Source organism: Coregonus lavaretus (assembly GCF_964263955.1).
Source record: "Coregonus lavaretus genome assembly, contig: HAP1_SCAFFOLD_3230, whole genome shotgun sequence".
In the NCBI taxonomy this organism is placed as follows: domain Eukaryota; kingdom Metazoa; phylum Chordata; class Actinopteri; order Salmoniformes; family Salmonidae; genus Coregonus; species Coregonus lavaretus.
In genome coordinates, this window is record NW_028157114.1 from 42,825 (window position 1) to 66,312 (window position 23,488).

The 23,488-nt window shown below is 47.0% G+C and overlaps 1 protein-coding gene across 1 annotated transcript in view; it reads left to right on the forward strand.

Moving 5' to 3' along the window:
* Window positions 1-8,812, forward strand: part of LOC311125799 (neuropilin-2-like) — a 43,386-nt gene extending 34,574 nt beyond the window's left edge. Inside the window, exon 3 of the mRNA XM_084199833.1 lies at window positions 1,859-8,812. Within this exon, the coding sequence (XP_084055959.1) occupies window positions 1,859-2,163 (305 nt within the window). The 3' untranslated portion in view covers window positions 2,164-8,812. The remainder of the gene's footprint in view (window positions 1-1,858) is intronic.
* The last annotated feature ends 14,676 nt before the right edge of the window (window positions 8,813-23,488 follow it).

Genomic DNA, 23,488 nt, shown 5'->3' on the forward strand with positions numbered 1-23,488 from the left:
ATTCCTGACAGAATGGCTGTTCAGGACCTTTAACGTAACACTATTCCTGACAGAATGGCTGTTCAGGACCTTTAACGTAACACTATTCCTGACAGAATGGCTGTTCAGGACCTTTAACGTAACACTATTCCTGACAGAATGGCTGTTCAGGACCTTTAACGTAACACTACTCCTGACAGAATGGCTGTTCAGGACCTTTAACGGAACACTATTCCTGACAGAATGGCTGTTCAGGACCTTTAACGTAACACTATTCCTGACAGAATGGCTATTCAGGACCTTTAACGGAACACTACTCCTGACAGAATGGCTGTTCAGGACCTTTAACGTAACACTACTCCTGACAGAATGGCTGTTCAGGACCTTTAACGTAACACTATTCCTGACAGAATGGCTGTTCAGGACCTTTAACGTAACACTATTCCTGACAGAATGGCTGTTCAGGACCTTTAACGTAACACTACTCCTGACAGAATGGCTGTTCAGGACCTTTAACGGAACACTATTCCTGACAGAATGGCTGTTCAGGACCTTTAACGGAACACTATTCCTGACAGAATGGCTGTTCAGGACCTTTAACGGAACACTACTCCTGACAGAATGGCTGTTCAGGACCTTTAACGGAACACTACTCCTGACAGAATGGCTGTTCAGGACCTTTAACGGAACACTACTCCTGACAGAATGGCTGTTCAGGACCTTTAACGGAACACTATTCCTGACAGAATGGCTGTTCAGGACCTTTAACGGAACACTACTCCTGACAGAATGGCTGTTCAGGACCTTTAACGGAACACTATTCCTGACAGAATGGCTGTTCAGGACCTTTAACGGAACACTACTCCTGACAGAATGGCTGTTCAGGACCTTTAACGGAACACTATTCCTGACAGAATGGCTGTTCAGGACCTTTAACGTAACACTATTCCTGACAGAATGGCTGTTCAGGACCTTTAACGGAACACTGTTCCTGACAGAATGGCTGTTCAGGACCTTTAACGTAACACTACTCCTGACAGAATGGCTGTTCAGGACCTTTAACGGAACACTATTCCTGACAGAATGGCTGTTCAGGACCTTTAACGGAACACTATTCCTGACAGAATGGCTGTTCAGGACCTTTAACGGAACACTATTCCTGACAGAATGGCTGTTCAGGACCTTTAACGGAACACTATTCCTGACAGAATGGCTGTTCAGGACCTTTAACGGAACACTATTCCTGACAGAATGGCTGTTCAGGACCTTTAACGGAACACTATTCCTGACAGAATGGCTGTTCAGGACCTTTAACGGAACACTATTCCTGACAGAATGGCTGTTCAGGACCTTTAACGGAACACTATTCCTGACAGAATTAAGTGGGAATAGCAAGTTACGAAAGCAAGTCTTTTCAAATGACAGTCTGTTCTTCATTGAATTATATAGGTTAAATAACTAAATACAATACAAATAAAGTCATTGTGGGCAAAACGACATTGTACTCACCTGTAAAGTATCCATGACACATATGAACTGCCCTTGGGTTACCTGTAAAGTATAGTACTTTTCATATGAACTGCCCTTGGGTTACCTGTAAAGTATAGTACTTTTCATATGAACTGCCTGGGTTACCTGTAAAGTATAGTACTTTTCATATGAACTGTCCTTGGGTTACATGTAAAGTATAGTACTTTTCATATGAACTGCCCTTGGGTTACCTGTAAAGTATAGTACTTTTCATATGAACTGCCTGGGTTACCTGTAAAGTATAGTACTTTTCATATGAACTGCCCTTGGGTTACCTGTAAAGTATAGTACTTTTCATATGAACTGCCTGGGTGTCAAAGGGTCTTGTGATGTTGTCTCCTATCTCCAGGTTTTCCCTTCCCAGAGTGGAGTACCCCCGGCCCGTCCATGGACCCCCCTGTGACGCGTGTCTCGGAAAAGGACAACTCCTGGCTGTACACCCTGGACCCTATCCTGGTCACCATCATCGTCATGTCCTCCCTGGGGGTACTGCTGGGGGCGGTGTGTGGCGGCCTGCTGCTCTACTGCACCTGCTACTACAGCGGCCTGCCGTCACGGAGCTCCACCACGCTGGAGAACTACAACTTCGAGCTGTACGACGGGATCAAACACAAGGTCAAGATCAACCAGCAGCGCTGCTGCTCCGAGACCTAGGGCACCTTCCTCCACCGGAAGGTCTTGTGCTTCAAGCCCTAGGGCTGTTCCAACCCAAGGACCTGTGCTTAATGCTTGATGACACGGACATACAGACAGAAACCCCCGCTAGACCTTTTCCCCCCTCGGGGGTCTCTTCTCTGCCTGCAGGAGAGGCCCTGATCAATCAAAGCTTTTGAATGAACCACTCTTACCTGCCATGATGCTCCATGTACTGGCCACTGGACCGCAGAGGTCTGGGGTTGGACCTGAACACCTACCGTCAGTCTGGGCTTGGACCTAAACACCTACTGTCAGTCTGGGCTTGGACCTGAACACCTACCGTCAGTCTGGGCTTGGACCTGAACACCTACCGTCAGTCTGGGCTTGGACCTGAACACCTACCGTCAGTCTGGGTTTGGACCTGAACACCTACCGTCAGTCTGGGCTTGGACCTGAACACCTACCGTCAGTCTGGGCTTGGACCTGAACACCTACCGTCAGTCTGGGCTTGGACCTGAACACCTACCGTCAGTCTGGGCTTGGACCTGAACACCTACCGTCAGTCTGGGCTTGGACCTGAACACCTACCGTCAGTCTGGGCTTGGACCTGAACACCTACCGTCAGTCTGGGCTTGGACCTGAACACCTACCGTCAGTCTGGGCTTGGACCTGAACACCTACCGTCAGTCTGGGCTTGGACCTGAACACCTACCGTCAGTCTGGGCTTGGATCTGAACTCCTACTGTCAATCTGGGCTTGGACCCTAACCCATCTAAGACCTTTCTCGCAGAGCTGTTCTGCTGCCAGTGGACCATTCAGTGGGTGCTGAACGATATCAAAACATATCAATCTAATGCCTATCCCAAAAAAAGATTAAAAGAAAATTAATCTAGATTTGTTTTTGGTTATGATGGAAGTTAGATAATGAGTTTTAGAATGTTGATTCTAGCTTGTCAGACAGTGCTCGGCTTGCTCTGCCTGCCTGCATTATGTGAAAACAGTGGCGTAGAGTATCGTGGACAGTTTTAGTTCAGTTTTAGAACCTCTGTCTTTGTTATGATCAGCTTTAGTTTTATCACCCTGTAGACATCTTGTTCTCGTGCCATTTCTAGACATTAATTTAGTGTCAACAGTCTTACCACCTTCAGTTCAGGTCGTCTGCTACGGCATTTGATGTTTTGTTATTACAGGCTGTTATCAGTCTTTAAAGAACGGTGAAGAGAGAAGGACAACTTTATCTAATGACCTGAGACACATTGGTCGTTAAGTTGCGTCCTAAAGTTACAAGAAGAAGTATTAGGATTGTCTTTTGGTATTTTGATTTCTGATTGTATGATGATCTATATCACATGGTGTGACACTGTGTGAAACATGATTGTTTTATTGCAACCTATGGATTGCAGAGAGAGAGGAGGGAGACAGAGAGCTATAGTTCACAGAGAGAGGAGGGAGACAGAGAGCTATAGTTCACAGAGAGAGGAGGGAGACAGAGAGCTATAGTTCACAGAGAGAGGAGGGAGACAGAGAGCTATAGATCACAGAGAGAGGAGGTAGACAGAGAGCTATAGTTCACAGAGAGAGGAGGGAGACAGAGAGCTATAGTTCACAGAGAGAGGAGGGAGACAGAGAGCTATAGTTCACAGAGAGAGGAGGGAGACAGAGAGCTATAGTTCACAGAGAGAGGAGGGAGACAGAGAGCTATAGTTCACAGAGAGAGGAGGGAGACAGAGAGCTATAGATCACAGAGAGAGGAGGGAGACAGAGAGCTATAGATCACAGAGAGAGGAGGGAGACAGAGAGCTATAGTTCACAGAGAGAGGAGGGAGACAGAGAGCTATAGTTCACAGAGAGAGGAGGGAGACAGAGAGCTATAGATCACAGAGAGAGGAGGGAGACAGAGAGCTATAGTTCACAGAGAGAGGAGGGAGACAGAGAGCTATAGTTCACAGAGAGAGGAGGAGGGAGACAGAGAGCTATAGTTCACAGAGAGAGGAGGGAGACTGAGCTATAGTTCACAGAGAGAGGAGGGAGACAGAGAGCTATAGATCACAGAGAGAGGAGGGAGACAGAGAGCTATAGATCACAGAGAGAGGAGGGAGACAGAGAGCTATAGTTCACAGAGAGAGGAGGGAGACAGAGAGCTATAGTTCACAGAGAGAGGAGGGAGACAGAGACCTATAGATCACAGAGAGAGGAGGGAGACAGAGAGCTATAGTTCACAGAGAGAGGAGGGAGACAGAGAGCTATAGTTCACAGAGAGAGGAGGAGGGAGACAGAGAGCTATAGTTCACAGAGAGAGGAGGGAGACTGAGCTATAGTTCACAGAGAGAGGAGGGAGACAGAGAGCTATAGATCACAGAGAGAGGAGGGAGACAGAGAGCTATAGTTCACAGAGAGAGGAGGGAGACAGAGAGCTATAGTTCACAGAGAGAGGAGGGAGACAGAGAGCTATAGATCACAGAGAGAGGAGGGAGACAGAGAGCTATAGTTCAGAGAGAGAGGAGGGAGACAGAGAGCTATAGTTCACAGAGAGAGGAGGGAGACAGAGAGCTATAGTTCACAGAGAGAGGAGGGAGACAGAGAGCTATAGTTCACAGAGAGAGGAGGGAGACAGAGAGCTATAGATCACAGAGAGAGGAGGGAGACAGAGAGCTATAGTTCACAGAGAGAGGAGGGAGACAGAGAGCTATAGTTCACAGAGAGAGGAGGGAGACAGAGAGCTATAGTTCACAGAGAGAGGAGGGAGACAGAGAGCTATAGATCACAGAGAGAGGAGGGAGACAGAGAGCTATAGTTCAGAGAGAGAGGAGGGAGACAGAGAGCTATAGTTCACAGAGAGAGGAGGGAGACAGAGAGCTATAGTTCACAGAGAGAGGAGGGAGACAGAGAGCTATAGTTCACAGAGAGGAGGGAGACAGAGAGCTATAGATCACAGAGAGAGGAGGGAGACAGAGAGCTATAGATCACAGAGAGAGGAGGGAGACAGAGAGCTATAGTTCACAGAGAGAGGAGGGAGACAGAGAGCTATAGTTCACAGGGAGACAGAGAGCTATAGTTCACAGGGAGACAGAGAGCTATAGTTCACAGAGAGAGGAGGGAGACAGAGAGCTATAGTTCACAGAGAGAGGAGGGAGACAGAGAGCTATAGATCACAGAGAGAGGAGGGAGACAGAGAGCTATAGATCACAGAGAGAGGAGGGAGACAGAGAGCTATAGTTCACAGAGAGAGGAGGGAGACAGAGAGCTATAGTTCACAGAGAGAGGAGGGAGACAGAGAGCTATAGATCACAGAGAGAGGAGGGAGACAGAGAGCTATAGTTCACAGAGAGAGGAGGGAGACAGAGAGCTATAGTTCACAGAGAGGAGGGAGACAGAGAGCTATAGTTCACAGAGAGAGGAGGGAGACAGAGAGCTATAGATCACAGAGAGAGGAGGGAGACAGAGAGCTATAGATCACAGAGAGAGGAGGGAGACAGAGAGCTATAGATCACAGAGAGAGGAGGGAGACAGAGAGCTATAGATCACAGAGAGAGGAGGGAGACAGAGAGCTATAGTTCACAGAGAGAGGAGGGAGACAGAGAGCTATAGTTCACAGAGAGGAGGGAGACAGAGAGCTATAGTTCACAGAGAGAGGAGGGAGACAGAGAGCTATAGATCACAGAGAGAGGAGGGAGACAGAGAGCTATAGATCACAGAGAGAGGAGGGAGACAGAGAGCTATAGATCACAGAGAGAGGAGGGAGACAGAGAGCTATAGATCACAGAGAGAGGAGGGAGACAGAGAGCTATAGTTCACAGAGAGAGGAGGGAGACAGAGAGCTATAGATCACAGAGAGAGGAGGGAGACAGAGAGCTATAGTTCACAGAGAGAGGAGGGAGACAGAGAGCTATAGATCAGAGAGAGAGGAGGGAGACAGAGAGCTATAGTTCACAGAGAGAGGAGGGAGACAGAGAGCTATAGATCACAGAGAGAGGAGGGAGACAGAGAGCTATAGATCAGAGAGAGAGGAGGGAGACAGAGAGCTATAGATCACAGAGAGAGGAGGGAGACAGAGAGCTATAGATCACAGAGAGAGGAGGGAGACAGAGAGCTATAGATCAGAGAGAGGAGGGAGACAGAGAGCTATAGTTCACAGAGAGAGGAGGGAGACAGAGAGCTATAGATCACAGAGAGAGGAGGGAGACAGAGAGCTATAGATCACAGAGAGAGGAGGGAGACAGAGAGCTATAGATCACAGAGAGAGGAGGGAGACAGAGAGCTATAGATCACAGAGAGAGGAGGGAGACAGAGAGCTATAGTTCACAGAGAGAGGAGGGAGACAGAGAGCTATAGTTCACAGAGAGAGGAGGGAGACAGAGAGCTATAGATCAGAGAGAGGAGGGAGACAGAGAGCTATAGATCACAGAGAGAGAGGGAGACAGAGAGCTATAGATCACAGAGAGAGGAGGGAGACAGAGAGCTATAGTTCACAGAGAGAGGAGGGAGACAGAGAGCTATAGATCACAGAGAGAGGAGGGAGACAGAGAGCTATAGATCAGAGAGAGAGAGGGAGACAGAGAGCTATAGATCACAGAGAGAGGAGGGAGACAGAGAGCTATAGATCAGAGAGAGAGGAGGGAGACTGAGAGCTATAGATCACAGAGAGAGGAGGGAGACAGAGAGCTATAGATCAGAGAGAGAGGAGGGAGACAGAGAGCTATAGATCAGAGAGAGAGGAGGGAGACTGAGCTATAGTTCACAGAGAGAGGAGGGAGACAGAGAGCTATAGTTCACAGAGAGAGGAGGGAGACAGAGAGCTATAGTTCACAGAGAGAGGAGGGAGACAGAGCTATAGATCACAGAGAGAGGAGGGAGACAGAGAGCTATAGTTCACAGAGAGAGGAGGGAGACAGAGAGCTATAGTTCACAGAGAGAGGAGGGAGACAGAGAGCTATAGATCACAGAGAGAGGAGGGAGACAGAGAGCTATAGTTCACATAGAGAGGAGGGAGACAGAGCTATAGATCACAGAGAGAGGAGGGAGACAGAGAGCTATAGTTCACAGAGAGAGGAGGGAGACAGAGAGCTATAGTTCACAGAGAGAGGAGGGAGACAGAGAGCTATAGTTCACAGAGAGAGGAGGGAGACAGAGAGCTATAGTTCACAGAGAGAGGAGGGAGACAGAGAGCTATAGTTCACAGAGAGAGGAGGGAGACAGAGAGCTATAGTTCACAGAGAGAGGAGGGAGACAGAGAGCTATAGATCACAGAGAGAGGAGGGAGACAGAGAGCTATAGATCAGAGAGAGGAGGGAGACAGAGAGCTATAGATCACAGAGAGAGGAGGGAGACAGAGAGCTATAGATCACAGAGAGAGGAGGGAGACAGAGAGCTATAGTTCACAGAGAGAGGAGGGAGACAGAGAGCTATAGTTCACAGAGAGAGGAGGGAGACAGAGAGCTATAGATCACAGAGAGAGGAGGGAGACAGAGAGCTATAGATCACAGAGAGAGGAGGGAGACAGAGAGCTATAGTTCACAGAGAGAGGAGGGAGACAGAGAGCTATAGATCACAGAGAGAGGAGGGAGACAGAGAGCTATAGATCACAGAGAGAGGAGGGAGACAGAGAGCTATAGATCAGAGAGAGAGGAGGGAGACAGAGAGCTATAGATCAGAGAGAGGAGGGAGACAGAGAGCTATAGTTCACAGAGAGAGGAGGGAGACAGATAGCTATAGATCAGAGAGAGGAGGGAGACAGAGAGCTATAGTTCACAGAGAGAGGAGGGAGACAGAGAGCTATAGTTCACAGAGAGAGGAGGGAGACAGAGAGCTATAGATCACAGAGAGAGGAGGGAGACAGAGAGCTATAGTTCACAGAGAGAGGAGGGAGACAGAGAGCTATAGTTCACAGAGAGAGGAGGGAGACAGAGAGAGAGGGAGACAGAGAGCTATAGTTCACAGAGAGAGGAGGGAGACAGAGAGAGAGGGAGACAGAGAGCTATAGTTCACAGAGAGAGGAGGGAGACAGAGAGCTATAGTTCACAGAGAGAGGAGGGAGACAGAGAGAGAGGGAGACAGAGAGCTATAGTTCACAGAGAGAGGAGGGAGACAGAGAGAGAGGGAGACAGAGAGCTATAGTTCACAGAGAGAGGAGGGAGACAGAGAGCTATAGTTCACAGAGAGAGGAGGGAGACAGAGAGAGAGGGAGACAGAGAGCTATAGTTCACAGAGAGAGGAGGGAGACAGAGAGCTATAGTTCACAGAGAGAGGAGGGAGACAGAGAGCTATAGATCACAGAGAGAGGAGGGAGACAGAGAGCTATAGATCACAGAGAGAGGAGGGAGACAGAGAGCTATAGTTCACAGAGAGAGGAGGGAGACAGAGAGAGAGGGAGACAGAGAGCTATAGATCACAGAGAGAGGAGGGAGACAGAGAGCTATAGATCAGAGAGAGAGGAGGGAGACAGAGAGCTATAGATCACAGAGAGAGGAGGGAGACAGAGAGCTATAGTTCACAGAGAGAGGAGGGAGACAGAGAGCTATAGATCAGAGAGAGGAGGGAGACAGAGAGCTATAGTTCACAGAGAGAGGAGGGAGACAGAGAGCTATAGTTCACAGAGAGAGGAGGGAGACAGAGAGCTATAGATCACAGAGAGAGGAGGGAGACAGAGAGCTATAGTTCACAGAGAGAGGAGGGAGACAGAGAGCTATAGATCAGAGAGAGGAGGGAGACAGAGAGCTATAGTTCACAGAGAGAGGAGGGAGACAGAGAGCTATAGTTCACAGAGAGAGGAGGGAGACAGAGAGCTATAGTTCACAGAGAGAGGAGGGAGACAGAGAGCTATAGATCACAGAGAGAGGAGGGAGACAGAGAGCTATAGATCACAGAGAGAGGAGGGAGACAGAGAGCTATAGTTCACAGAGAGAGGAGGGAGACAGAGAGCTATAGTTCACAGAGAGAGGAGGGAGACAGAGAGCTATAGTTCACAGAGAGAGGAGGGAGACAGAGAGCTATAGTTCACAGAGAGAGGAGGGAGACAGAGAGCTATAGATCACAGAGAGAGGAGGGAGACAGAGAGCTATAGATCACAGAGAGAGGAGGGAGACAGAGAGCTATAGTTCACAGAGAGAGGAGGGAGACAGAGAGCTATAGATCAGAGAGAGAGGAGGGAGACAGAGAGCTATAGATCACAGAGAGAGGAGGGAGACAGAGAGCTATAGATCAGAGAGAGAGGAGGGAGACAGAGAGCTATAGATCACAGAGAGAGGAGGGAGACAGAGAGCTATAGATCAGAGAGCATCTTCTCCTCTCCTCTTCTCTTTCCAGACTCCTTTAACTCCCTGGAGAAGAAAGAGCTGAAACGAAACAAAGGAAGAAGGACTATAAGAGATGGATAAAAAGCCAATCTGCTTTCTTGGACACGCAATCGAGCCTTAAGCTAACTGTTATTGAAGGAGAGCCATGCATGGAGAAGCTAGAGGAATAGGCCTCATGCTACTTTCTACAATCTGCTTTTCTTCTGTTCTGTTCTGTTCTGTCCATGAGAAAGGTTAACTATAACCTGACACAGGTTTTTGTGTTTTGAAGTCAATCTGGGTTGAGTTTTAGAATCGGTTTAGCCTCAAGCAAAAAGAAAAGAGAGAGAGAGAACCGTATATCTCTCCTCCTCTTCCTCCTCCTCCTCCACCACCATGTCTCATCCCAGTCTGGAGCCCAGCCACACCACCCCTCTGTTCCCCTTGTACCCCAGCCCAGGAAGAGGGCACCTCAGTGGGCCAGGTGGAGAGAGGGAGGCTAATTAGGAGGTGATGAAAGGAGCGAGGGATGAGGAGAACTCAGCTGCCAAGGTGGAGGGTGAATGGATGGAGGGATAGAGGGATGAATGGATGGAGGATGGAGGATGGAGGGGTGGATGGAGGGATAGAGGGATGGATGGAGGATGGAGGATGGAGGGGTGGATGGAGGGATATAGGGATGGATGGAGGATGGAGGATGGAGGGGTGGATGGAGGGGTATAGGGATGGATGGATGGAGGATGGAGGGGTGGATGGAGGGATAGAGGGATGGATGGAGGATGGAGGATGGAGGGGTGGATGGAGGGATATAGGGATGGATGGAGGATGGAGGGGTGGATGGAGGGATATAGGGATGGATGGAGGATGGAGGATGGAGGGGTGGATGGAGGGGTATAGGGATGGATGGAGGATGGAGGATGGAGGGGTGGATGGAGGGATAGAGGGATGGATGGAGGATGGAGGGGTGGATGGAGGGATATAGGGATGGATGGAGGATGGAGGATGGAGGGGTGGATGGAGGGGTATAGGGATGGATGGAGGATGGAGGATGGAGGGGTGGATGGAGGGATAGAGGGATGAATGGATGGAGGATGGAGGTGTGGATGGAGGAATATAGGGATGGATGGAGGATGGAGGAGTGGATGGAGGGATATAGGGATGAATGGATGGAGGATGGAGGTGTGGATGGAGGGATATAGGGATGGAGGATGGAGGGGTGGATGGAGGGATATAGGGATGGATGGAGGATGGAGGTGTGGATGGAGGGATATAGGGATGGAGGATGGAGGAGTGGATGGAGGGATATAGGGATGGATGGAGGATGGAGGAGTAGAGGTGGTGGTGCAACCAGCTCCTTTTTCATTGGACTCTGTTGACTCTTCTCCAAGTGCCTTGGAGCTCTCTTTCTAGGCCTGATGAAACTTTCCTTGGGAGCTGAGACAATTTGCTTCCCAAATGGCACCCTATTCCCAATGTAGTGTACTACCAGACTCTGGTCAAAAGTAGTGCACTATATAGGGAATAGGGTGCCATTTGGGACTGGGCCATAGTATTACCTCTCCTGTCTGTGAGAGAGAACCACTCTCTCAAACCAACCACATGGTTGTCACTAGTTACCACAGCCACAAAGTCAAAATTGGCTAAATAGCAGAAAGAGTACGGTATAAGGTTATTAGTGTGGTTAAGGTTATGGCTAAGGTTTAAAAATAGATTTTAAGCAGATAAATTGTACAGATATAAATAATTATGACTTTGTGGCTGTGTTAACTAGACAGATTACAGTTTGTAGACTTTGTACAGAAAGGTTGTTTGATTGTTATTGTTATTTAATAAAGGATGAATAACATGGGCAGTGTGTTGTTATGGCTTCACACTTTATGTGTATAAGACACACACACACACACACACACACACACACACACACACACACACACACCACACACACACACACACACACACACACAGCATGGCTTAGAAGAAACAGACATTATCGCTACTCTCTGTCTGTGTGTGTGTGTGTGTGTGTGTGTGTGTGTGTGTGTGTGTGTGTGTGTGTGTGTGTGTGTGTGTGTGTGTGTGTGTGTGTGTCAGTGTGTGCATGCGGACTGCCCATGTCACTGTCTGCCTCAGCTTAGATCACTCACTCACTCAGGCCATATCAAATAAACTGATGCAGCTCCAAGTAAGCACGGGTCACACACAACACACACAACACACACACAAACACAACACACACACATTGTAAACACATGTCATGCCAAACACACTCTCTTCCCTTGGGGGTCCTCTATAGTTTAGAAGCAGGGGGAGGATGGTTGCCTCTATTAGCCAGTACCTTAGTTTAAAAGCAGGGGGAGGAGGGGGACCTCTATTAGCCAGTACCTTAGTTTAGAAGCAGGGGGAGGAGGGGTCCTCTATTAGCCAGTACCTTAGTTTAGAAGCAGGGGGAGGAGGGGTCCTCTATTAGCCAGTACCTTAGTTTAGAAGCAGGGGGAGGATGGTTGCCTCTATTAGCCAGTACCTTAGTTTAAAAGCAGGGGGAGGAGGGGGACCTCTATTAGCCAGTACCTTAGTTTAGAAGCAGGGGGAGGAGGGGTCCTCTATTAGCCAGTACCTTAGTTTAGAAGCAGGGGGAGGAGGGGTCCTCTATTAGCCAGTACCTTAGTTTAGCAGCAGGGGGAGGAGGGGTCCTCTATTAGCCAGTACCTTAGTTTAGAAGCAGGGGGAGGATGGGGACCTCTATTAGCCAGTACCTTAGTTTAGAAGCAGGGGGAGGAGGGGGGCCTCTATTAGCCAGTACCTTAGTTTAGAAGCAGGGGGAGGAGTGGGACCTCTATTAGCCAGTACCTTAGTTTAGAAGCAGGGGGAGGATGGGGACCTCTATTAGCCAGTACCTTAGTTTAGAAGCAGGGGGAGGATGGGGACCTCTATTAGCCAGTACCTTAGTTTAGAAGCAGGGGGAGGAGGGGTCCTCTATTAGCCAGTACCTTAGTTTAGAAGCAGGGGGAGGAGGGGGACCTCTATTAGCCAGTACCTTAGTTTAGAAGCAGGGGGAGGATGGGGACCTCTATTAGCCAGTACCTTAGTTTAGAAGCAGGGGGAGGAGGGGGGCCTCTAATAGCCAGTACCTTAGTTTAGAAGCAGGGGGAGGAGGGGGGACTCTATTAGCCAGTACCTTAGTTTAGAAGCAGGGGGAGGAGGGGTCCTCTATTAGCCAGTACCTTATTTTAGAAGCAGGGGGAGGAGGGGTCCTCTATTAGCCAGTACCTTAGTTTAGAAGCAGGGGGAGGAGGGGTCCTCTATTAGCCAGTACCTTAGTTTAGAAGCAGGGGGAGGAGGGGTCCTCTATTAGCCAGTACCTTAGTTTAGAAGCAGGGGGAGGAGGGGTCCTCTATTAGCCAGTACCTTAGTTTAGAAGCAGGGGGAGGAGGGGTCCTCTATTAGCCAGTACCTTAGTTTAGAAGCAGGGGGAGGAGGGGTCCTCTATTAGCCAGTACCTTAGTTTAGAAGCAGGGGAGGAGGGGTCCTCTATTAGCCAGTACCTTAGTTTAGAAGCAGGGGGAGGAGGGGGGCCTCTATTAGCCAGTACCTTAGTTTAGAAGCAGGGGGAGGATGGGGGCCTCTATTAGCCAGTACCTTAGTTTAGAAGCAGGGGGAGGAGGGGTCCTCTATTAGCCCATACCTTAGTTTAGAAGCAGGGGGAGGAGGGGTCCTCTATTAGCCAGTACCTTAGTTTAGAAGCAGGGGGAGGAGGGGTCCTCTATTAGCCAGTACCTTAGTTTAGAAGCAGGGGGAGGAGGGGGCCTCTATTAGCCAGTACCTTAGTTTAGAAGCAGGGGGAGGAGGGGTCCTCTATTAGCCAGTACCTTAGTTTAGAAGCAGGGGGAGGAGGGGTCCTCTATTAGCTAGTACCTTAGTTTAGAAGCAGGGGGAGGAGGGGGGCCTCTATTAGCCAGTACCTTAGTTTAGAAGCAGGGGGAGGGGGGGGGGGTCCTCTATTAGCCAGTACCTTAGTTTAGAAGCAGGGGGAGGGGGGGGTCCTCTATTAGCCAGTACCTTAGTTTTGAAGCAGGGGGAGGAGGGACCTCTATTAGCCAGTACCTTAGTTTAGAAGCAGGGGGAGGAGGGGGGCCTCTATTAGCCAGTACCTTAGTTTAGAAGCAGGGGGAGGAGGGGTCCTCTATTAGCCAGTACCTTAGTTTAGAAGCAGGGGGAGGAGGGGTCCTCTATTAGCCAGTACCTTAGTTTAGAAGCAGGGGGAGGAGGGGTCCTCTATTAGCCAGTACCTTAGTTTAGAAGCAGGGGGAGGAGGGGTCCTCTATTAGCCAGTACCTTAGTTTAGAAGCAGGGGGAGGAGGGGGGCCTCTATTAGCCAGTACCTTAGTTTAGAAGCAGGGGGAGGAGGGGTCCTCTATTAGCCAGTACCTTAGTTTAGAAGCAGGGGGAGGAGGGGGACCTCTATTAGCCAGTACCTTAGTTTAGAAGCAGGGGGAGGATGGGGACCTCTATTAGCCAGTACCTTAGTTTAGAAGCAGGGGGAGGATGGGTCCTCTATTAGCCAGTACCTTAGTTTAGAAGCAGGGGGAGGATGGGGACCTCTATTAGCCAGTACCTTAGTTTAGAAGCAGGGGGAGGAGGGGGGCCTCTATTAGCCAGTACCTTAGTTTAGAAGCAGGGGGAGGAGGGGGACCTCTATTAGCCAGTACCTTAGTTTAGAAGCAGGGGGAGGATGGGGACCTCTATTAGCCAGTACCTTAGTTTAGAAGCAGGGGGAGGATGGGGACCTCTATTAGCCAGTACCTTAGTTTAGAAGCAGGGGGAGGAGGGGTCCTCTATTAGCCAGTACCTTAGTTTAGAAGCAGGGGGAGGAGGGGGGCCTCTATTAGCCAGTACCTTAGTTTAGAAGCAGGGGGAGGATGGGGACCTCTATTAGCCAGTACCTTAGTTTAGAAGCAGGGGGAGGAGGGGGGCCTCTAATAGCCAGTACCTTAGTTTAGAAGCAGGGGGAGGAGGGGGGACTCTATTAGCCAGTACCTTAGTTTAGAAGCAGGGGGAGGAGGGGTCCTCTATTAGCCAGTACCTTATTTTAGAAGCAGGGGGAGGAGGGGTCCTCTATTAGCCAGTACCTTAGTTTAGAAGCAGGGGGAGGAGGGGTCCTCTATTAGCCAGTACCTTAGTTTAGAAGCAGGGGGAGGAGGGGTCCTCTATTAGCCAGTACCTTAGTTTAGAAGCAGGGGGAGGAGGGGTCCTCTATTAGCCAGTACCTTAGTTTAGAAGCAGGGGGAGGAGGGGTCCTCTATTAGCCAGTACCTTAGTTTAGAAGCAGGGGGAGGAGGGGTCCTCTATTAGCCAGTACCTTAGTTTAGAAGCAGGGGAGGAGGGGTCCTCTATTAGCCAGTACCTTAGTTTAGAAGCAGGGGGAGGAGGGGGGCCTCTATTAGCCAGTACCTTAGTTTAGAAGCAGGGGGAGGATGGGGGCCTCTATTAGCCAGTACCTTAGTTTAGAAGCAGGGGGAGGAGGGGTCCTCTATTAGCCCATACCTTAGTTTAGAAGCAGGGGGAGGAGGGGTCCTCTATTAGCCAGTACCTTAGTTTAGAAGCAGGGGGAGGAGGGGTCCTCTATTAGCCAGTACCTTAGTTTAGAAGCAGGGGGAGGAGGGGGCCTCTATTAGCCAGTACCTTAGTTTAGAAGCAGGGGGAGGAGGGGTCCTCTATTAGCCAGTACCTTAGTTTAGAAGCAGGGGGAGGAGGGGTCCTCTATTAGCTAGTACCTTAGTTTAGAAGCAGGGGGAGGAGGGGGGCCTCTATTAGCCAGTACCTTAGTTTAGAAGCAGGGGGAGGGGGGGGGGGGTCCTCTATTAGCCAGTACCTTAGTTTAGAAGCAGGGGGAGGGGGGGGTCCTCTATTAGCCAGTACCTTAGTTTAGAAGCAGGGGGAGGAGGGACCTCTATTAGCCAGTACCTTAGTTTAGAAGCAGGGGGAGGAGGGGGGCCTCTATTAGCCAGTACCTTAGTTTAGAAGCAGGGGGAGGAGGGGTCCTCTATTAGCCAGTACCTTAGTTTAGAAGCAGGGGGAGGAGGGGTCCTCTATTAGCCAGTACCTTAGTTTAGAAGCAGGGGGAGGAGGGGTCCTCTATTAGCCAGTACCTTAGTTTAGAAGCAGGGGGAGGAGGGGTCCTCTATTAGCCAGTACCTTAGTTTAGAAGCAGGGGGAGGAGGGGGGCCTCTATTAGCCAGTACCTTAGTTTAGAAGCAGGGGGAGGAGGGGTCCTCTATTAGCCAGTACCTTAGTTTAGAAGCAGGGGGAGGAGGGGTCCTCTATTAGCCAGTACCTTAGTTTAGAAGCAGGGGGAGGAGGGGGCCTCTATTAGCCAGTACCTTAGTTTAGAAGTAGGGGGAGGAGGGGTCCTCTATTAGCCAGTACCTTAGTTTAGAAGCAGGGGGAGGAGGGGGGCCTCTATTAGCCAGTACCTTAGTTTAGAAGCAGGGGGAGGAGGGGTCCTCTATTAGCCAGTACCTTAGTTTAGAAGCAGGGGGAGGAGGGGGGCCTCTATTAGCCAGTACCTTAGTTTAGAAGCAGGGGGAGGAGGGGTCCTCTATTAGCCAGTACCTTAGTTTAGGAGCGGCAGGCAGGGGGTGGAGGGGGAATGGGGGGAAGGGGGCCTCATTAGATCAAAGCTTTGAAGTGCCCTGCTGTCGGGCACCCCGTTATTTGCCCCCCTCACGCCCACCAACTCCCACCTTACGGCCCTCCCACAAAACCCTGACTCCATGTGTTGCCATCCAGTCAGAAGCTGCTCTCTGCCTCCTCTCTCCCCAGACTGGTCTCATAGACGTTACGTAGTAAACCTAATTAATTAGTATGATCTATTACACGTTTGGTTACATAAGATAGAAGGTTACTTCAGGCAAAATGAAAGGAGGGTGGTTTATATGCAATTCGAATTGTAATTCGTAACATATCATACGAAATGGATGATGGACATTCACAAATTAATACATACCATACGAAATGTAACATATTATACTAAATTGCCTCGGATTTACATACAGAATCATTCTGAGACCACGTTGCTCTTCCATATCCAGCTACAGATATAGGATCTTAATTTGAGTCCGTTTCCTACCGCAGGAAAATAATCCTGCAGCAACAGGAAATGTGCATTTTTAATAGACGTTTTTGTAGGGGTTGATACAAAAGTCTGACATTTCAAAGATAAAAATTATCAACTTCAGAAGCTTCCTCCAGTCTCCCCCTCTGCCTCCCCAGTCTCCCTCTCTGCCTCCCCCAGTCTCCCTCTCTGCCTCCCCCAGTCTCCCTCTCTGCCTCCTCCCAGTCTCCCTCTCTGCCTCCTCCCAGTCTCCCTCTCTGCCTCCTCCCAGTGTCCCTCTCCTCCTCCTCCCAGTCTCCCTCTCTGCCTCCCCCAGTCTCCATCTCTGCCTCCCCCAGCCAGATAATAACATACTGTACTCTACCTGTTATTCAGCCAGATAATAATATACTGTACTCTACCTGTTATTCAGCCATATAATAATATACTGTACTCTACCTGTTATTCAGCCAGATAATAACATACTGTACTCTACCTGTTATTCAGGTAATATGGTAATTGAAGCTGTTCAACAGTCTGATGGTAATAGAAGCTGTTCAACAGTCTGATGGTAATAGAAGCTGTTCAACAGTCTGATGGTCTGGTAATAGAAGCTGTTCAACAGTCTGATGGTCTGGTAATAGAAGCTGTTCAACAGTCTGATGGTAATAGAAGCTGTTCAACAGTCTGATGGTAATAGAAGCTGTTCAACAGTCTGATGGTAATAGAAGCTGTTCAACAGTCTGATGGTCTGGTAATAGAAGCTGTTCAACAGTCTGATGGTAATAGAAGCTGTTCAACAGTCTGATGGTAATAGAAGCTGTTCAACAGTCTGATGGTCTGGTAATAGAAGCTGTTCAACAGTCTGATGGTAATAGAAGCTGTTCAACAGTCTGATGGTAATAGAAGCTGTTCAACAGTCTGATGGTAATAGAAGCTGTTCAACAGTCTGATGGTAATAGAAGCTGTTCAACAGTCTGATGGTAATAGAAGCTGTTCAACAGTCTGATGGTAATAGAAGCTGTTCAACAGTCTGATGGTAATAGAAGCTGTTCAACAGTCTGATGGTCTGGTAATAGAAGCTGTTCAACAGTCTGATGGTAATAGAAGCTGTTCAACAGTCTGATGGTCTGGTAATAGAAGCTGTTCAACAGTCTGATGGTAATAGAAGCTGTTCAACAGTCTGATGGTAATAGAAGCTGTTCAACAGTCTGATGGTAATAGAAGCTGTTCAACAGTCTGATGGTAATAGAAGCTGTTCAACAGTCTGATGGTAATAGGAGCTGTTCAACAGTCTGATGGTCTGGTAATAGAAGCTGTTCAACAGTCTGATGGTAATAGAAGCTGTTCAACAGTCTGATGGTAATAGAAGCTGTTCAACAGTCTGATGGTCTGGTAATAGAAGCTGTTCAACAGTCTGATGTTAATAGAAGCTGTTCAACAGTCTGATGGTCTGGTAATAGAAGCTGTTCAACAGTCTGATGGTAATAGAAGCTGTTCAACAGTCTGATGGTCTGGTAATAGAAGCTGTTCAACAGTCTGATGGTCTGGTAATAGAAGCTGTTCAACAGTCTGATGGTAATAGAAGCTGTTCAACAGTCTGATGGTAATAGAAGCTGTTCAACAGTCTGATGGTAATAGAAGCTGTTCAACAGTCTGATGGTCTGGTAATAGAAGCTGTTCAACAGTCTGATGGTAATAGAAGCTGTTCAACAGTCTGATGGTAATAGAAGCTGTTCAACAGTCTGATGGTAATAGAAGCTGTTCAACAGTCTGATGGTCTGGTAATAGAAGCTGTTCAACAGTCTGATGGTAATAGAAGCTGTTCAACAGTCTGATGGTAATAGAAGCTGGTCAACAGTCTGATGGTAATAGAAGCTGTTCAACAGTCTGATGGTAATAGAAGCTGTTCAACAGTCTGATGGTAATAGAAGCTGTTCAACAGTCTGATGGTAATAGGAGCTGTTCAACAGTCTGATGGTAATAGAAGCTGTTCAACAGTCTGATGGTAATAGAAGCTGTTCAACAGTCTGATGGTCTGGTAATAGAAGCTGTTCAACAGTCTGATGTTAATAGAAGCTGTTCAACAGTCTGATGGTCTGGTAATAGAAGCTGTTCAACAGTCTGATGGTAATAGAAGCTGTTCAACAGTCTGATGGTCTGGTAATAGAAGCTGTTCAACAGTCTGATGGTCTGGTAATAGAAGCTGTTCAACAGTCTGATGGTAATAGAAGCTGTTCAACAGTCTGATGGTAATAGAAGCTGTTCAACAGTCTGATGGTAATAGAAGCTGTTCAACAGTCTGATGGTCTGGTAATAGAAGCTGTTCAACAGTCTGATGGTAATAGAAGCTGTTCAACAGTCTGATGGTAATAGAAGCTGTTCAACAGTCTGATGGTAATAGAAGCTGTTCAACAGTCTGATGGTCTGGTAATAGAAGCTGTTCAACAGTCTGATGGTAATAGAAGCTGTTCAACAGTCTGATGGTAATAGAAGCTGTTCAACAGTCTGATGGTAATAGAAGCTGGTCAACAGTCTGATGGTGATAGAAGCTGTTCAACAGTCTGATGGTAATAGAAGCTGTTCAACAGTCTGATGGTAATAGAAGCTGTTCAACAGTCTGATGGTAATATAAGCTGTTCAACAGTCTGATGGTAATAGAAGCTGTTCAACAGTCTGATGGTAATAGAAGCTGTTCAACAGTCTGATGGTAATAGAAGCTGTTCAACAGTCTGATGGTAATAGAAGCTGTTCAACAGTCTGATGGTCTGGTAATAGAAGCTGTTCAACAGTCTGATGGTAATAGAAGCTGTTCAACAGTCTGATGGTAATAGAAGCTGTTCAACAGTCTGATGGTCTGGTAATAGAAGCTGTTCAACAGTCTGATGGTAATAGAAGCTGTTCAACAGTCTGATGGTCTGGTAATAGAAGCTGTTCAACAGTCTGATGGTAATAGAAGCTGTTCAACAGTCTGATGGTAATAGAAGCTGTTCAACAGTCTGATGGTAATAGAAGCTGTTCAACAGTCTGATGGTAATAGAAGCTGTTCAACAGTCTGATGGTCTGGTAATAGAAGCTGTTCAACAGTCTGATGGTCTGGTAATAGAAGCTGTTCAACAGTCTGTTGGTAATAGAAGCTGTTCAACAGTCTGATGGTAATAGAAGCTGTTCAACAGTCTGATGGTAATAGAAGCTGTTCAACAGTCTGATGGTAATAGAAGCTGTTCAACAGTCTGATGGTCTGGTAATAGAAGCTGTTCAACAGTCTGATGGTAATAGAAGCTGTTCAACAGTCTGATGGTAATAGAAGCTGTTCAACAGTCTGATGGTAATAGAAGCTGTTCAACAGTCTGATGGTAATAGAAGCTGTTCAACAGTCTGATGGTAATAGAAGCTGTTCAACAGTCTGATGGTAATAGAAGCTGTTCAACAGTCTGATGGTAATAGAAGCTGTTCAACAGTCTGATGGTCTGGTAATAGAAGCTGTTCAACAGTCTGATGGTCTGGTAATAGAAGCTGTTCAACAGTCTGTTGGTAATAGAAGCTGTTCAACAGTCTGATGGTAATAGAAGCTGTTCAACAGTCTGATGGTAATAGAAGCTGTTCAACAGTCTGATGGTAATAGAAGCTGTTCAACAGTCTGATGGTAATAGAAGCTGTTCAACAGTCTGATGGTCTGGTAATAGAAGCTGTTCAACAGTCTGATGGTAATAGAAGCTGTTCAACAGTCTGATGGTAATAGAAGCTGTTCAACAGTCTGTTGGTAATAGAAGCTGTTCAACAGTCTGATGGTAATAGAAGCTGTTCAACAGTCTGATGGTCTGGTAATAGAAGCTGTTCAACAGTCTGATGGTAATAGAAGCTGTTCAACAGTCTGATGGTAATAGAAGCTGTTCAACAGTCTGATGGTAATAGAAGCTGTTCAACAGTCTGATGGTAATAGAAGCTGTTCAACAGTCTGATGGTAATAGAAGCTGTTCAACAGTCTGATGGTCTGGTAATAGAAGCTGTTCAACAGTCTGATGGTAATAGAAGCTGTTCAACAGTCTGATGGTAATAGAAGCTGTTCAACAGTCTGATGGTAATAGAAGCTGTTCAACAGTCTGATGGTCTGGTAATAGAAGCTGTTCAACAGTCTGATGGTAATAGAAGCTGTTCAACAGTCTGATGGTAATAGAAGCTGTTCAACAGTCTGATGGTCTGGTAATAGAAGCTGTTCAACAGTCTGGTGGTAATAGAAGCTGTTCAACAGTCTGATGGTCTGGTAATAGAAGCTGTTCAACAGTCTGATGGTCTGGTAATAGAAGCTGTTCAACAGTCTGATGGTAATAGAAGCTGTTCAACAGTCTGATGGTCTGGTAATAGAAGCTGTTCAACAGTCTGATGGTAATAGAAGCTGTTCAACAGTCTGATGGTAATAGAAGCTGTTCAACAGTCTGATGGTCTGGTAATAGAAGCTGTTCAACAGTCTGATGGTAATAGAAGCTGTTCAACAGTCTGATGGTAATAGAAGCTGTTCAACAGTCTGATGGTAATAGAAGCTGTTCAACAGTCTGATGGTCTGATAATAGAAGCTGTTCAACAGTCTGATGGTAATAGAAGCTGTTCAACAGTCTGATGGTAATAGAAGCTGTTCAACAGTCTGATGGTAATAGAAGCTGTTCAACAGTCTGATGGTAATAGAAGCTGTTCAACAGTCTGATGGTCTGGTAATAGAAGCTGTTCAACAGTCTGATGGTAATAGAAGCTGTTCAACAGTCTGATGGTAATAGAAGCTGTTCAACAGTCTGATGGTAATAGAAGCTGTTCAACAGTCTGATGGTAATAGAAGCTGTTCAACAGTCTGATGGTAATAGAAGCTGTTCAACAGTCTGATGGTAATAGAAGCTGTTCAACAGTCTGATGGTCTGGTAATAGAAGCTGTTCAACAGTCTGATGGTCTGGTAATAGAAGCTGTTCAACAGTCTGATGGTCTGATAATAGAAGCTGTTCAACAGTCTGATGGTAATAGAAGCTGTTCAACAGTCTGATGGTAATAGAAGCTGTTCAACAGTCTGATGGTAATAGAAGCTGTTCAACAGTCTGATGGTAATAGAAGCTGTTCAACAGTCTGATGGTCTGGTAATAGAAGCTGTTCAACAGTCTGATGGTAATAGAAGCTGTTCAACAGTCTGATGGTAATAGAAGCTGTTCAACAGTCTGATGGTAATAGAAGCTGTTCAACAGTCTGATGGTAATAGAAGCTGTTCAACAGTCTGATGGTCTGGTAATAGAAGCTGTTCAACAGTCTGATGGTAATAGAAGCTGTTCAACAGTCTGATGGTAATAGAAGCTGTTCAACAGTCTGATGGTAATAGAAGCTGTTCAACAGTCTGATGGTAATAGAAGCTGTTCAACAGTCTGATGGTAATAGAAGCTGTTCAACAGTCTGATGGTCTGGTAATAGAAGCTGTTCAACAGTCTGATGGTAATAGAAGCTGTTCAACAGTCTGATGGTAATAGAAGCTGTTCAACAGTCTGATGGTAATAGAAGCTGTTCAACAGTCTGATGGTCTGGTAATAGAAGCTGTTCAACAGTCTGGTGGTAATAGAAGCTGTTCAACAGTCTGATGGTCTGGTAATAGAAGCTGTTCAACAGTCTGATGGTCTGGTAATAGAAGCTGTTCAACAGTCTGATGGTAATAGAAGCTGTTCAACAGTCTGATGGTTGGTAATAGAAGCTGTTCAACAGTCTGATGGTAATAGAAGCTGTTCAACAGTCTGATGGTAATAGAAGCTGTTCAACAGTCTGATGGTCTGGTAATAGAAGCTGTTCAACAGTCTGATGGTAATAGAAGCTGTTCAACAGTCTGATGGTAATAGAAGCTGTTCAACAGTCTGATGGTAATAGAAGCTGTTCAACAGTCTGATGGTCTGATAATAGAAGCTGTTCAACAGTCTGATGGTAATAGAAGCTGTTCAACAGTCTGATGGTAATAGAAGCTGTTCAACAGTCTGATGGTAATAGAAGCTGTTCAACAGTCTGATGGTCTGGTAATAGAAGCTGTTCAACAGTCTGATGGTAATAGAAGCTGTTCAACAGTCTGATGGTAATAGAAGCTGTTCAACAGTCTGATGGTAATAGAAGCTGTTCAACAGTCTGATGGTAATAGAAGCTGTTCAACAGTCTGATGGTAATAGAAGCTGTTCAACAGTCTGATGGTCTGGTAATAGAAGCTGTTCAACAGTCTGATGGTAATAGAAGCTGTTCAACAGTCTGATGGTCTGGTAATAGAAGCTGTTCAACAGTCTGATGGTAATAGAAGCTGTTCAACAGTCTGATGGTAATAGAAGCTGTTCAACAGTCTGATGGTCTGGTAATAGAAGCTGTTCAACAGTCTGATGGTCTGGTAATAGAAGCTGTTCAACAGTCTTATGGTAATAGAAGCTGTTCAACAGTCTCATGGTCTGGTAGCAGAATCTTACAATCTTATTGTCTGGTAATAGTTTTGTTGACGTTGAGAGAGAGTTATTTTCCTGGCACCACTCTGCCAGGACGCTCACCTCCTCCCTGTAGGCTGTCTTGTCATCGTTAGTAATCAGGTATACCACTGTCGTGTCGTCAGCCAACCTGTAGTATCGTCATTCAGATGGAACGCTCATTTTTAAAGTTATATAAATGCCCCATGACTTTTACAGTTTCCAGGATGTGAAGAGTTCCGCTTATATCATAAGGACACAGGGTACTGCCTTACTAAATCAAAACAAAATGTTTCAATTTGTTTTCCTATTTCAGTAGTTCAACAATAGGTTTTATGTTCAACACCGTAGCGCAACAGTAAAGGTGGATCAGCCATTTGCTGTGTAATGCCCCATTAGTGTATCAATTGATTGATGAAGTCTAGTGAGAGACGCGCTTGCTCTCTTTCATGACCAATGCCTCTCTCTCTCTCTCACTCTGTCTCTCACTCTGTCTCTCACTCTGTCTCTCTCTGTCTCTCTC